Source organism: Tetrahymena thermophila, assembly GCF_000189635.1.
Source record: "Tetrahymena thermophila SB210 genomic scaffold scf_8254247, whole genome shotgun sequence".
Lineage (NCBI taxonomy): Eukaryota > Ciliophora > Oligohymenophorea > Hymenostomatida > Tetrahymenidae > Tetrahymena > Tetrahymena thermophila.
The window spans coordinates 1-13,779 of record NW_002476107.1 but is presented as its reverse complement, the minus strand read 5'-3'; the positions used below and the strand labels follow the sequence as shown (position 1 = coordinate 13,779).

At 19.0% G+C, this 13,779-nt stretch overlaps 3 protein-coding genes across 3 annotated transcripts; 1 reads left to right on the top strand and 2 right to left on the bottom strand. All coding sequences in view use genetic code 6, as the record gives it.

The window, feature by feature from the left end:
- Positions 1–439: 439 nt before the first annotated feature.
- On the top strand, positions 440–4,174 carry TTHERM_001333153 (cyclic nucleotide-binding domain protein; the record flags this gene model as incomplete). Its single annotated transcript, XM_012800417.1, has 12 exons — positions 440–478; positions 536–585; positions 657–773; positions 1,023–1,112; positions 1,406–1,495; positions 1,769–1,858; positions 2,152–2,244; positions 2,542–2,631; positions 2,917–3,006; positions 3,301–3,390; positions 3,692–3,781; positions 4,078–4,174. 12 exons carry the CDS (start codon positions 440–442, stop codon positions 4,172–4,174), a joined length of 1,026 nt encoding a protein of 341 aa, XP_012655871.1.
- Positions 4,175–5,244: 1,070 nt separating this feature from the next.
- Positions 5,245–10,618, bottom strand: TTHERM_01333150 (kinase domain protein; the record flags this gene model as incomplete). Its single annotated transcript, XM_001029728.2, has 12 exons — positions 5,245–5,335; positions 5,668–5,757; positions 6,080–6,169; positions 6,487–6,576; positions 6,908–6,997; positions 7,319–7,408; positions 7,730–7,819; positions 8,662–9,110; positions 9,277–9,345; positions 9,570–9,619; positions 9,995–10,180; positions 10,234–10,618. 12 exons carry the CDS (start codon positions 10,616–10,618, stop codon positions 5,245–5,247), a joined length of 1,770 nt encoding a protein of 589 aa, XP_001029728.2.
- A 1,915-nt stretch (positions 10,619–12,533) lies between these two features.
- Positions 12,534–13,428, bottom strand: TTHERM_01333140 (kinase domain protein; the record flags this gene model as incomplete). The annotated part of the gene is made up of 3 exons (XM_001029727.4): positions 12,534–12,624; positions 12,951–13,040; positions 13,379–13,428. 3 exons carry the CDS (start codon positions 13,426–13,428, stop codon positions 12,534–12,536), a joined length of 231 nt encoding a protein of 76 aa, XP_001029727.4.
- Between the last annotated feature and the right edge of the window lie 351 nt (positions 13,429–13,779).

The following is a 13,779-nucleotide window of genomic DNA, read 5'->3' as shown; positions in this document are numbered from 1 at the left end:
AAATATAATCAAAACTTTAAATCTTAAATATTATCCTTTATCATATTAAGAAATTAGAAGGTTTCAAAATTTTAATCCATAAATTTCTATTTACCGTATTACCTCGATAATAAAAACGAACGAGAAACGAGGTATAGCTAAAATTCCTCATTATTAAAAATAGACATAAAAACTTCAAAAATTTATTTTATTATAGCCAGTTTCCATTCTCATTATCTTTTATATCCAATTTCAAGTTTCTACTATTTATTAAAGTACACATTTTAAATAGAAATAATAAGATTTAATAATTAACATTACACTAACTTTTTTATTATTTCCCTTACTAAAAGCAAATTTATAAATAATAAAATTTATTTGTTCTTTTTATCAACTTATAATTAATTAATTATTTAAATTTCAAAAAATTGATATTCAATATTTTTGACAAAAAAAATAAATGATATAATAGATTAAAGAATATTACTCATTAGAAGAAGTAATTATTTATTTTTATATCAATATACTTTATATTTATTTTTACTAATATAAAAAGTTTTTAAACTCTTCACTTTAATCTCATTAGGTTCTCGATATTGATCTGAGGTATATTTAATTAATAAATATTATCATAACTAACTAATTAATTATATATTTTTTCTTCAATATTTAAAAAGTAACGCTTAAATTGGTGTAACAGGTGCACAAGGTTTAGGTTCTGCTTTAGCAAATTGCACTAATCTCTCAGATTTGACACTTTCTCTTGGATAAATACCTTATTTGCCTTTAAAACTGTGATATTTTTATTTAAAAAATGAATTAAAAACAAAAGAGCTCTTTTAACTTGTTTATTAGATTTACTTTTCTTTTTCTTTTTCTTTTTTATTTTTCTTGTGTTTTCTGTCTTCCATCTTTCTTAATTTGAATCATTTTTTTACTTTCAAAATTAGCTAAATTTATGTCATATTATTTCATATAATTTCTTCATTTTTTCCTTCTAAATAGCTAATTAATTATTTATTTTTTATTCAATATTTAAAAAGTGGTTCTTCAATTGGCGATTTAGGTGCATCAGGTTTAGGTTCTGGTTTAGCAAATTGCACTAATCTCTCAAATTTGACACTTAATCTTAAGTAAAAACAGTTTATTTATTTTGGATTGTGATATTTTTATTTATAAAAATAAATTTTAAAGAATATAGCTCTTTTAACTTTATTATTAGCTTTTTATTTGGTTTATTTTTCTTTTTCTTTTTGATTGTCCTTGCTTTTTTTTTCTTCGATCTTTCTTAATTTAATTCATTTTTTTATTTTCAATATTTGATTTTATTATTTATTTATTCATTTCTTATTATTTCATATTTTTCTTCGTTTTTTCCTTCAAAATAGCAAAATTAATTATATTTTTTTCTTCATTATTTAAAAAGGTGTAATTAAATTGGTGATTAAGGTTTATCTGGCTTAGGTTCTGGTTTAGCAAATTGCACTAACCTCTAAAATATGATACTTCTTCTATAGTAAAAAATAGTTTATTTGTTTTGGATTGTGATATTTTTATTTATATAAATGAATTAAAAACAATAAAATTTTGTTAATTTATTTATTAGATTTTTATTTACTTTTCTTTTTCTTTTTTATTGTAGTTGTGCTTTTTTATCTTCCTTCTATCTTTCTTAATTTAAATCATTTTTTTAATTTTCAAAATTTGCTAAATTTATTTCTTATTTTTTCACATTTTTTCCTTCTAAATAACTAATTAATTTTGTATTTATTATTCAATATATAAATAGGTATAATACAATTGGCGATTAAGGTGCATCAGTCTTAGGTTCAGCTTTAGCAAATTACTCTAATCTCTCAAATTTGACACTTGATCTTGGGTAAAAACAATTTATTTTTTTTGATTGTGATATTTTTATTTATAAAAAATAAATTTTAAAGAATAAAGCTCTTTTAATTTTCTTATTAGCTTTTTATTTGATTTATTTTTCTTTTTCTTATTAAATGTACTTGCATTATTTTTCTTCGATCTTCCTTAATTTAATTCATTTTTTTATTTTCAATATTTGCTTTTATTATTTATTAACTCATTTCTTATTATTTCATATTTTTTCTTCGTTTTTTCCTTTTAATAACTAATTTATTACTTATTTTTTCTTGAATATTTAAAAAGTCATAATCAAAAAATTGGTGATTAAGGTTTGTCTGGCTTAGGTTCTGGTTTAGCAAATTGCACTAATCTCTAAAATTTGAAACTTTTTCTTGAGTAAAAAAAAACAATTCATTTGTTTTTGATTGTGATATTTTTATTTATAAAAATTAATTTAAAACAATATTTCCCTTTAACTTGTTAATTAGTTTTTTATTTGATTTACTTTTATTTTTAGTTTTTATTGCACTTGATTTTTTTTTCTTCGATCTTTCTTAATTTAATTTACTTTTTTCTTTTTAAAATTTGCTTTTATTATTTATTAATTAATTTCTTATTATTTCATATTTTTTCTTTATTTTTTCCTTCTAAAAAACTAATTAATTATTTATTTTTTCTTCAAATTTTAATAAGTTATAATAAAATTGGTTATGAAGGTGCATCAGGCTTAGGTTCTGCTTTAGCAAATTGCACTAATCTCTCAAATTTGGCACTTTATCTTGAGTAAAAACAATATATTTGTTTTAGATTGTGATATTTTTATTTATAAAAATGAATTTAAAACAATATATCTCTTTAACTTGTTGATTAGTTTTTTATTTGATTTACTTTTATTTTTCGCTTTTATTGCACTTGATTTTTTCTTCTTCTATCTTTTTTAATTTAATTTATAAAATTTCCTTTTATTATTTATTTATTTATTAATTTCTTATTATTTCATATTTTGTCTTCAATTTTTCCTTCTAAAAAACTAATTAATTATATATTTTTTCTTCAAATTTTATTAAGTTATAATTAAATTCTTGATTAAGGTTTGTCTGGCTTAGGTTCTGGTTTAGCAAATTGCACTAATCTCTCAAATCTGGCACTTGATCTTTGGTAAAAACAATTTATTTGTTTTTGATTGGTATCATTTTATTTATAAAAATGAATTTAAAACAATATATCTCTTTAACTTGTCAATTAGCTTTTTATTTAACTTAATTTTTTTCGTTTTTATTGCACTTGGTTTTTTTTTTCTTCTATCTTTCTTAATTCAATTCACTTTTTTATTTTTAGTATTTGTTTTTACTATTATTGCATCATTATTTATTATCTCATATTTTTTCTTCATTTTTTCCTTCTAAATAACTAACTAATTAATTATATATTTTTTCTTGAAATTTTAAAAAGTAGTAATAAAATTGGTGATTAAGGTGCATCTAGTTTAGGTTTTTCTTTAGTAAATTTCACTAATCTCTCAAATTTAACTCTTAATCTTCGGTAAAAATAATTTATTTGTTTTTGATTTGTATCATTTATTTTATTTATAAAATTGAATTTAAAACAATATATCTCTTTAATTTGTTAATTAGCTTTTTATTTTATTTACTTTTTTTTTTTTTCGTTTTTATTGCACTTGGTTTTTTTTTTTTTTTCTTCTATTTTTCAAATTTCACTTTTTTATTTTTAACATTTATTTTTATTATTTAATAATTCATTTCTTATTATTTCATATTTTTTCTTCATAATTACCTTCTAAATAAATAATTAATTAAATATTTTTTCTTATCTATTTAAAAAGTTGGAATTAAATTGGTGATGAAGGTGCATCAAGTTTAGGTTTTGCTTTAGCAAATTGCACTAATCTCTCAAATTTGACACTTGATCTTACGTAAAAACAATTTATTTTTTTTCATTGTGATATTTTTATTTTTAAAAATGAATTTAAAACAATATACCTCTTTAACTTGTTAACTAATTAGCTATTTATTTGATTTATTTTTTATTGTACTTGGTTTTTTCTTCTTCTATTTTTCTAAATTTAACTCATTCATTTTTTAATTTTCAAGATTTGCTTTAATTATTTATTTATTAATTTCTTATTTGAATTTTAAATAAAATTTTTAATTAAAAAATATATTCTATTTAATTTTTTTTATTTTTATATTTTAATTTAAAATAATATAGAGCAAATAATTAAATCAATAAGTCATAATAATTGAAAGTAAAAAGCAAATGCTTTAAATTAAAAAGATTAGTTTTCTTGAAAATAAATTTCTAATGATGATAGACAAATGGTGAAAAGGGAAGAATAAATATTAAATATTTCAATAATTGAAAATAAAATGTATTATTTTCTAATATTTTGAAATAAGAAAATTTAATCTAAAATATAGATAGATATGTTTGTTTTTTATATATTTATGAATATCAATTATATTTTGAAAGTTAATAAATATTATACACGTATTAAATATAGCTGTTCCTTCCTGCATTTGAAATATCACAGATTATGATATCATATATGAGTTGTGATATTTCAAATAATTTTTATATTACTAATGAATATTTTTTATTTCTAAATCTTACATAGTTTTTTATAAAGATTTTTTCTATATAGTATGTACTAATTGAATGGATTTTAATCAAAACAAGACTTATAGTTTTGACATTTATTATAATTATTAAAATAAAATAATAATATTTAAATCAACATGTTTTTTATATTCTATTATTACTTAAAATAAAAATAATACAGTTTAAATTGTTTAAAATTTAATTATTAAAATATTTTAAACAGTTGAATTAATTTATATGAAGAAAAATTTTCATTAATTTTAGTATATATTTATTTATGTATTATAATATCTATTTCGTTTATATTTTATCTAACAGTTGAAAGTTATTAATTATATTTAAACATGAAATTTATACATAAAAAATTTTTTTTTTGATGAATGCTTAAAGTTTAGTTTATAAAATATTAATTTACAATTAAAAATATTAATATATTCTAATTTTTTTAATTTTTTTCAGTAGTTTTGTTTAATTTTGAATTTGTATTAGAAATCTATCATATCTATAAAATTATTGATAATATATATAAAAATATAACTCTAATAAAATAGAAAAGTAATTAATAAATTGGTTAATAATAAATGATTTTATTAAACATATTAAAAACTCTTTATTTAAAAAATAAATTTAGATGAACACAAATTAAACAAAAATCAAAAAATAATTTATAATCTGTGAATCAATCAATTCATTTTCACAAATCATTTGTTTTTCAGTGTAAATTTCACAAATGTATTAATTAAAACAAATTAAATAATTTGATAGTTAGTTAAATCATCAGAAATGCAGATTCGAAGATGTTATATTTTAGCACTTCTCCAAGCTCATTCTAACGTTCTTACCTACATCTTCACCAAGATTATTATACCTATGAAAATAATATATATTGAATGTGTTGAAAATAATGAAAATAAAATAGAAAAGTAATTAATAAATGGGTTAATAATGAATAATTGTGCTAAACATATTAAAAAGTGCTTATTTATTTTGATGCAATTAATTCAAATAATTGTTTCAATTCGCTAATAAATAAATTTAGATGCACAAAAAAAATTAAACAAAAAAATCAAAAAACAATTTATGAGCTGTGAATAAATCAATCAATTAATTTTCCAAACCCATTTATTTGTTTTTCAGTTTAAATTTCACTAATGTATTAATTAAAAATAGACTAAATAAATTGATAGTTAGTTAAATTACCAGAGATTGAGATCCAAAGATGTTATATTTTGGCACTTCTCCAAGCTCATTCCAATGTTCTTAGCTCCATCTGCACCAAGATTATTCTCCCTATTAAAATAATAAATAATGAATGTGTTGAAAATAATGAAAATAAAATAGAAAAGTAATTAATAAATGGGTTAATAATGAATAATTGTGCTAAACATATTAAAAAGTGCTTATTTATTTTGATGCAATTAATTGAAATAATTGTTTAAATTCGCTAATAAATAAATTTAGATGCACAAAAATTAAACAAAAAATCAAAAATAATTTATGATCTGTGAATCAATCAATCAATTAATTTTCCAAACCCATTTGTTTTTCAGTTTAAATTTCACAAATGTTTTAATTAAAACAAACTAAATAAATTGATAGTTAGTTAAATTACGTGAGATCCATATTCAAAAATGTTATGTTTTGGCACTTCTCCAAACTCATTCCAATGTTCTTAGCTCCATCTGCACCAAGCTCATTTTACCTATGAAAATAATAAATAATGAATGTGTTGAAAATAATGAAAATAAAATAGAAAAGTAATTAATAAATGAGTTAATAATGAATAATTGTGCTAAACATATTAAAAAGTGCTTATTTATTTTGATGCAATTAATTGAAATAATTGTTTCAATTTGCTAACAAATAAATTTAGATGCACAAAAATTAAACAAAAAATCAAAAATAATTTATGTCAATCAATCAATTAATTTTCCAAACCCATTTATTTGTTTTTCAGTTTAAATTTCACAAATGTATTAATTAAAACAAACTAAATAAATTGATAGTTAGTTAAATTACATGAGATCCATATTCAAAAATGTTATGTTTTGGCACTTCTCCAAACTCATTCCAATGTTCTTAGCTCCATCTGCACCAAGCTTATTATACCTATGAAAATAATAAATAATGAATGTGTTGAAAATAATGAAAATAAAATAGAAAAGTAATTAATAAATGGGTTAATAATGAATAATTGTGCTAAACATATTAAAAAGTGCTTATTTATTTTGATGCAATTAATTAAAATAATTGTTTCAATTCGCTAACAAATAAGTTTAGATGCACAAAAATTAAACAAAAAATCAAAAATAATTTATGAGCTGTGAATCAATCAATCAATTAATTTTCCAAACCCATTTGTTTTTCAGTTTAAATTTCACAAATGTATCAAATGTATTAATTAAAACAAACTAAATAAATTGATAGTTAGTTAAATTACTAGAGATTGAGATTCAAAGATGTAATACTTTGGCACTTCTCCAAACTCATTCCAATGTTCTTAGCTCCATCTGCACCAAGCTTATTACTACTATGAAAATAATAAATAATGAATGTGTTGAAAATAATGAAAATAAAATAGAAAAGTAATTAATAAATGGGTTAATAATCAATAATTGTGCTAAACATATTAAAAAGTGCTTATTTATTTTGATGCAATTAATTAAAATAATTGTTTAAATTCCCTAACAAATAAGTTTAGATGCACAAAAATTAAAAAAAAATCAAAAATAATTTATGATCTGTGAATCAATCAATCAATTAATTTTCCAAACCCATTTGTTTTTCAGTTTAAATTTCACAAATGTATTAATTAAAACAAACTAAATAAATTGATAGTTAGTTAAATTACCAGAGATTGAGATTCAAAGATGTTATGTTTTGGCACTTCTCCAAGCTCATTCCAATGTTCTTAGCTCCACCTGCACCAAGATTATTCCACCTATGAAAATAATAAATAATGAATGTGTTGAAAATAATGAAAATAAAATAGAAAAGTAATTAATAAATGGGTTAATAATGAATAATTGTGCTAAACATATTAAAAAGTGCTTATTTATTTTGATGCAATTAATTAAAATAATTGTTTCTATTCCCTAACAAATAAGTTTAGATGCACAAAAATTAAAAAAAAATCAAAAATAATTTATAATCTGTGAATCAATCAATCAATTAATTTTCCAAACCCATTTGTTTTTCAGTTTAAATTTCACAAATGTATTAATTAAAACAAACTAAATAAATTGATAGTTAGTTAAATTACGCGAGATCCAGATTCAAAGATGTTATGTTTTGGCACTTCTCCAAACTTATTCCAATGTTCTTAGCTCCATCTGCACCAAGCTCATTTTACCTATGAAAATAATAAATAATGAATGTGTTGAAAATAATGAAAATAAAATAGAAAAGTAATTAATAAATGGGTTAATTATGAATGATTTTGCTAAACATATTGAAAAGTGCTTATTTGTAAAAATATAAAAATTTTTTAATTTTTCTTCAAAATATTTCTCTTAAATTAATGATTGAATTTATAAGAATTTACTGTAAATATTTTTTTTATATTATATCAAAATTATATTAGCAATTTTAAAATAAAATTTTATTTTCTGAAGTCGGGTAGCAAAAATAAAGGAAGAATTTGGGAGCAATTAATTAATTTCTGTAGTGATTAAGAATTAATTTCTAAATTTTAACTTTTAAGTATTTAACTTTTGCAATTTTATTTAATTTAATTATTGAATTTTGATATCTTATTTTCAATTAAAATTAATTAATTAATTCTATCTTTCATTTCATTTTATTAAGCATTTAAAATTTTTAATAACTTGAAATCTCAAAGTTATGAAACAATAAAGATGTTTAAAATAAATTTTATTTACAATATTTAACTTTACAATAATTATGATAAGCAAATACTTTAATTAAATGAAAACAAGTAGATTTCATTATGGATTAAAATCTATTAGCAAATAATAATTAATTTTAAGTTAAGGAAAAACAATAAATTTTGAAATTTTAGTGTAGATACTTAAAAAATAAGTACAAAATAATAATTTAAATTTATTTGAGGGAAAAAATATCAATATATTAAATCATATATCAATATTTGATATTATTTGAATAATTTATTTTAAAAATAAATTAAAATGAATTTTTTTATCTATTTAAATTATTTAATAATAATATAAATACCAGAAATGAAGATCTAAGTGGTGAACTAACCTTTTTGCTAAACATTCCTAGATTTTAGAGAGATTATTGTAACCCTTAAAAGCATACTTATCTAATCTGACTTCATTTTGTTTGCAAGTGTAGTTAAATTTAAGGAAAGACTGTCTGAATTTTGAAATCATCAAATTAGACTCCGTTAAATCCAATTTGTCCTTTACTGCAAAAATGAACTAACTTTCTAGTTTTAGTCTTAAATTATTTAATTGCTTAGTTAGCTCAAAAGAATCGATTCTATTCTAAGGCATTATTTCAAGCATTTGAACTATTATTTAGTTAATATCTTAAAATAAAGCATTTTTGCTTATATAGTTTGGTAGTTCTCCATTTCTGATAAAAGTACAATCTTCATTTTCAAGAAACTTTCCAAGGGTTAATTCAAGTAGAATAATTCCTAAGCCATAAATATCATACTTTAAATAAAAATTCAATTAAAAATAAGTAAGTCAATAAATAAATAAATAAATAAATAAATAAATAAATAAATAAATAAATAAATAAATAAAAAAATAAATAAATAAATAAAAAAATAAATAAATAAATAAATAAATAAATAAAAAAATAATTTAATAAATTTACTTTTATATTGAAGAAACCGTTATCATCAAATAATTCAGGAGCTGCATACTTTCTTGTAAATGCTTTGAGCTTTTATATATTAAGAATGTAAAATGCAAATAAATTTATATCGAAATAGCTTCTAATAAATAAAGAGTATAAAGTATTTTTATATTTTAGAAAAATGGTAAACCTTTGATAAATTTGAATTAAATGCTTTAAAATAAGTGTTAAAGTTCTAAAGATAAATAGTGCTGAAACTAATATAGATAGATAGAAAATAAATTTGAAAAATAAATAAATTTATTAATTACATCATAAGTTTTTGATCCATCTTTAAATGATTTAGAATCTCCATAATCACCTTTAAGATAATATATAAGAATTTATGATAAAATAAACTAATAATACTATAAAATTCAACTCAATAAGATTAAAGTAAATCTTATATATTTGAAATATTTATTTATTAAGAATATATATATTTAAAATATTCAAACTGTATATTAATGATTAAATCACAAACAGGTATTTAAAAAATTATTATAAATTCTGATAATCTTATACTTACTACTCTTTAAAATATTTAATTTATTAAAGAGAGTTTTTTATATAGATATCAATTGTAATCACATTTTTAGATGGGGAGAAGATTAAATTAACTTACAATATATTTGTTTGTTTGCTTGAAAATTTTTTTAATCCAAAAGTTTAAAAATAAAATTAAAAATTAATTTACATAGATTAAAACATTTTTCTTAGCTATCATATAGGATATTCTCTGGTTTAACATCAGAGTGAACCAAATTATTTTACTAAATTTTTTCAAAGACTGTTGACATCTGAATAGCAAAACCAACTATTTAGTTGAGTGGTAGTGGTTTTCTTTAATTAAAGAAGCTTTACATTATTTCTTTAAGATTGCCTAAAAAATTGAATAATTTTAAAAACTAAAAAGAAAAAAAGATGAATTTTTACATGAATATTTTTTAGAAATCTGATAGTATTTCGATTTTTTTTCATTTAAAAACTCTTCGATTGATTTCAAAACATAAGGAGTATCCTTTAGCAATTTCAGTATTTTTTGTTCTTCTTCGATTTTTTGAAATATAGGTTTGCTACATTTGACAGCTACTATTTCTTCATTGTACTTAGCCTCAAAAACACATCCTTAACGACCTTATGAAATGTAGGATGTTAAGTATATCTTCTTCTTTTGAAGCTCATTGTAAATCGATGTTAGTTCATCTTAATCAAATACCATAGCCTAATCTTTATGTTTCTTTTAGAATTCCTCAAAAATTTGTTAAAATTTTTCTTCAGGTGCCTAATATTTAAGCTCAACGTCTTGCTATTATTGCATGATTAGTAACAATTGCTAATATATAAAATAATTATAATGTTTAATGAATAAGAATAAAAAATTTTTTTTTTAATTTGAATAATATATTTTATTTTATTACGAAATCTTTTTTATTTACCTTTTTTATTTCTTTCTTTTCTTTCAATTAATTTCTTTCTTTTTTTCTTAATTAAATTATTAAAATTTGTTAATTAAAAAAGTATAAAAGTTATAAGTGATTTTCCCCAAAAACTTCAAAATCAAATTTATTCAATTACTTCCAGAATAATAAATAATTTATATCAATCAATCTCACTTTATTATGTAATAACTGTTTATTTTTTAGTTTAATTTAATTAAAAAAATAAAAATAAAATAATATTTATTTATTTATTAAAGCTAAATAAGGAAAATAAAAGTTTTTAAAATCTATTAAACATAAATCTGGTATGTAAAAATGAAAATATTAATCTTATTTATTAAAAATATATAAGAGGCAAAGTTTAAATTTTTTAATATGTTATCAAAGTATATTCCTTCTAACCAATAAAATTATCTTCTCATAAATAAAATAAAATAGAATAATTTAATTAGCTTTTATTTTACCTTTGGTTCAATTTTTTGCTTTATATTTTTTTCATAATATACTTATTTTAAATTTATTTTAAAATTAAATTTACATGTTTTGATAGAACTTAGAATTTCGAGTTTCAATGCTCTAAAAAAAATTTTATTCTTGAAAAGTCTAGTATATTCTATTGGGATCTCTAAGGTAACAATGCTGAAAAATACAAAAATATTGATGAGGTATATTTTAAAAATATTTTTGCCTTTATTCAAAAATTAAGGAATTTATTTATTTATTTACAGATAGATTTAACTTTAAATAATGAAATTAAAAAATTTGTATAAATTTAACTTCCCCTTCCTTCACTTTTCAGTATAATAAAAACAAATAATTATTTCTCAAAAGACTCTTTAGATAATAATCGAAGATAAATTTATTTTTAAATGATATTATTGCTTTAAATATAAGATTATATAAATAATTATAAATTTACTGTATTCTCTTTATGTAATAAATATACTGTAAGCTAACTCATTTAAAATATTTAATTTATTTTTTTAAAATTTTAACATAAATTTTAAAAAAATTATTAATAAATTACTTAGTTTTTTATAAAGATTTTTTCTATATAGTATGCACTAATTGAATGGATTTTAATCAAAACAAGACTTATAGTTTTGACATTTATTATAATTATTAAAATAAAATAATAATATTTAAATCAACATGTTTTTTATAATCTATTATTACTTAAAATAAAAATAATACAGTTTAAATTGTTTAAAATTTAATTATTAAAATATTTTAAACAGTTGAATTAATTTATATGAAGAAAATTTTTCATTAATTTTAATATATATTTATTTATGTATTATAATATTAATTTCATTTATAAATTAACTAACAGTTGAAAGTTATTAATTATATTTAAACATATTATACATAAAAAATTTTTTTTTGATGAATGCTTAAAGTTTAGTTTATAAAATATTAATTTACAATTAAAAATATTAATATATTCTAATTTTTTTAATTTTTTTCAGTAGTTTTGTTTAATTTTGAATTTGTATTAGAAATCAATCATATCAAAAAAATTATTGATAATATATATGAAAATATAACTCAAATAAAAAAGAAAATAGAAAATTAATTAATAAATTGGTTAATAATAAATGATTTTACTAAACATATTAAAAACTCTTTATTTAAAAAATAAATTTAGATGAACACAAATTAAACGATAATCATAAAATAATTTATGATCTGTGAATCAATCTATTCATTTTCCCAAATCATTTATTTTTCAGTATAAATTTCACAAATGTATTAATTAAAACAAACTAAATAATTTGAGAGTTAGTTAAATCATCAGAAACGTAGATTCAAAGATGTTATATTTTAGCACTTCTCCAAGCTCTTTCTAACGTTCTTACCTAAATCTGCACCAAGATTATTACCCCTATGAAAATAATAAATAATGAATGTGTTGAAAATAATGAAAATAAAATAGAAAAGTAATTAATAAATGGTTTAATAATGAATAATTGTGCTAAACATATTAAAAAGTGCTTATTTATTTTGATCCAATTAATTGAAATAATTGTTTAAATTCGCTAACAAATAAATTTGGATGCACAAAAATTAAACAAAAAATCAAAAATAATTTATGAGCTGTGAATCAATCAATCAATTAATTTTCCAAACCCATTTATTTGTTTTTCAGTTTAAATTTCACAAATGTATTAATTAAAATAGACTAAATAAATTGATAGTTAGTTAAATTACTAGAGATTGAGATTCAAAGATGTTATATTTTGGCACTTCTCCAAGCTCATTCCAATGTTCTTAGCTCCATCTGCACCAAGATTATTCCACCTATGAAAATAATAAATAATGAATGTGTTGAAAATAATGAAAATAAAATAGAAAAGTAATTAATAAATGGTTTAATAATGAATAATTGTGCTAAACATATTAAAAAGTGCTTATTTATTTTGATGCAAGTAATTGAAATAATTGTTTAAATTAGCTAACAAATAAATTTAGATGCACAAAAATTAAACAAAAAATCAAAAATAATTTATGAGCTGTGAATCAATCAATCAATCAATCAATCAATTAATTTTTCAAACCCATTTATTTGTTTTTCAGTTTAAATTTCACAAATGTATTAATTAAAATAGACTAAATAAATTGATAGTAAGTTAAATTACCAGAGATTCAGATTCAAAGATGTTATATTTTGGCACTTCTCCAAGCTCATTCCAATGTACTTAGCTCCATCTGCACCAAGCTTATTATTCCTATGAAAATAATAAATAATGAATGTGTTGAAAAAAATGAAAAGAAAATAGAAAAGTAATTAATAAATGGGTTAATAATGTATAATTGTGCTAAACATATTAAAAAGTGCTTATTTATTTTGATGCAATTAATTGAAATAATTGTTTAAATTAGCTAATAAATAAATTTAGATGCACAAAAATTAAACAAAAAATCAAAAATAATTTATGAGCTGTGAATCAATCAATCAATCAATCAATTAATTTTCCAAACCCATTTATTTGTTTTTCAGTTTAAATTTCACAAATGTATTAATTAAAATAGACTAAAT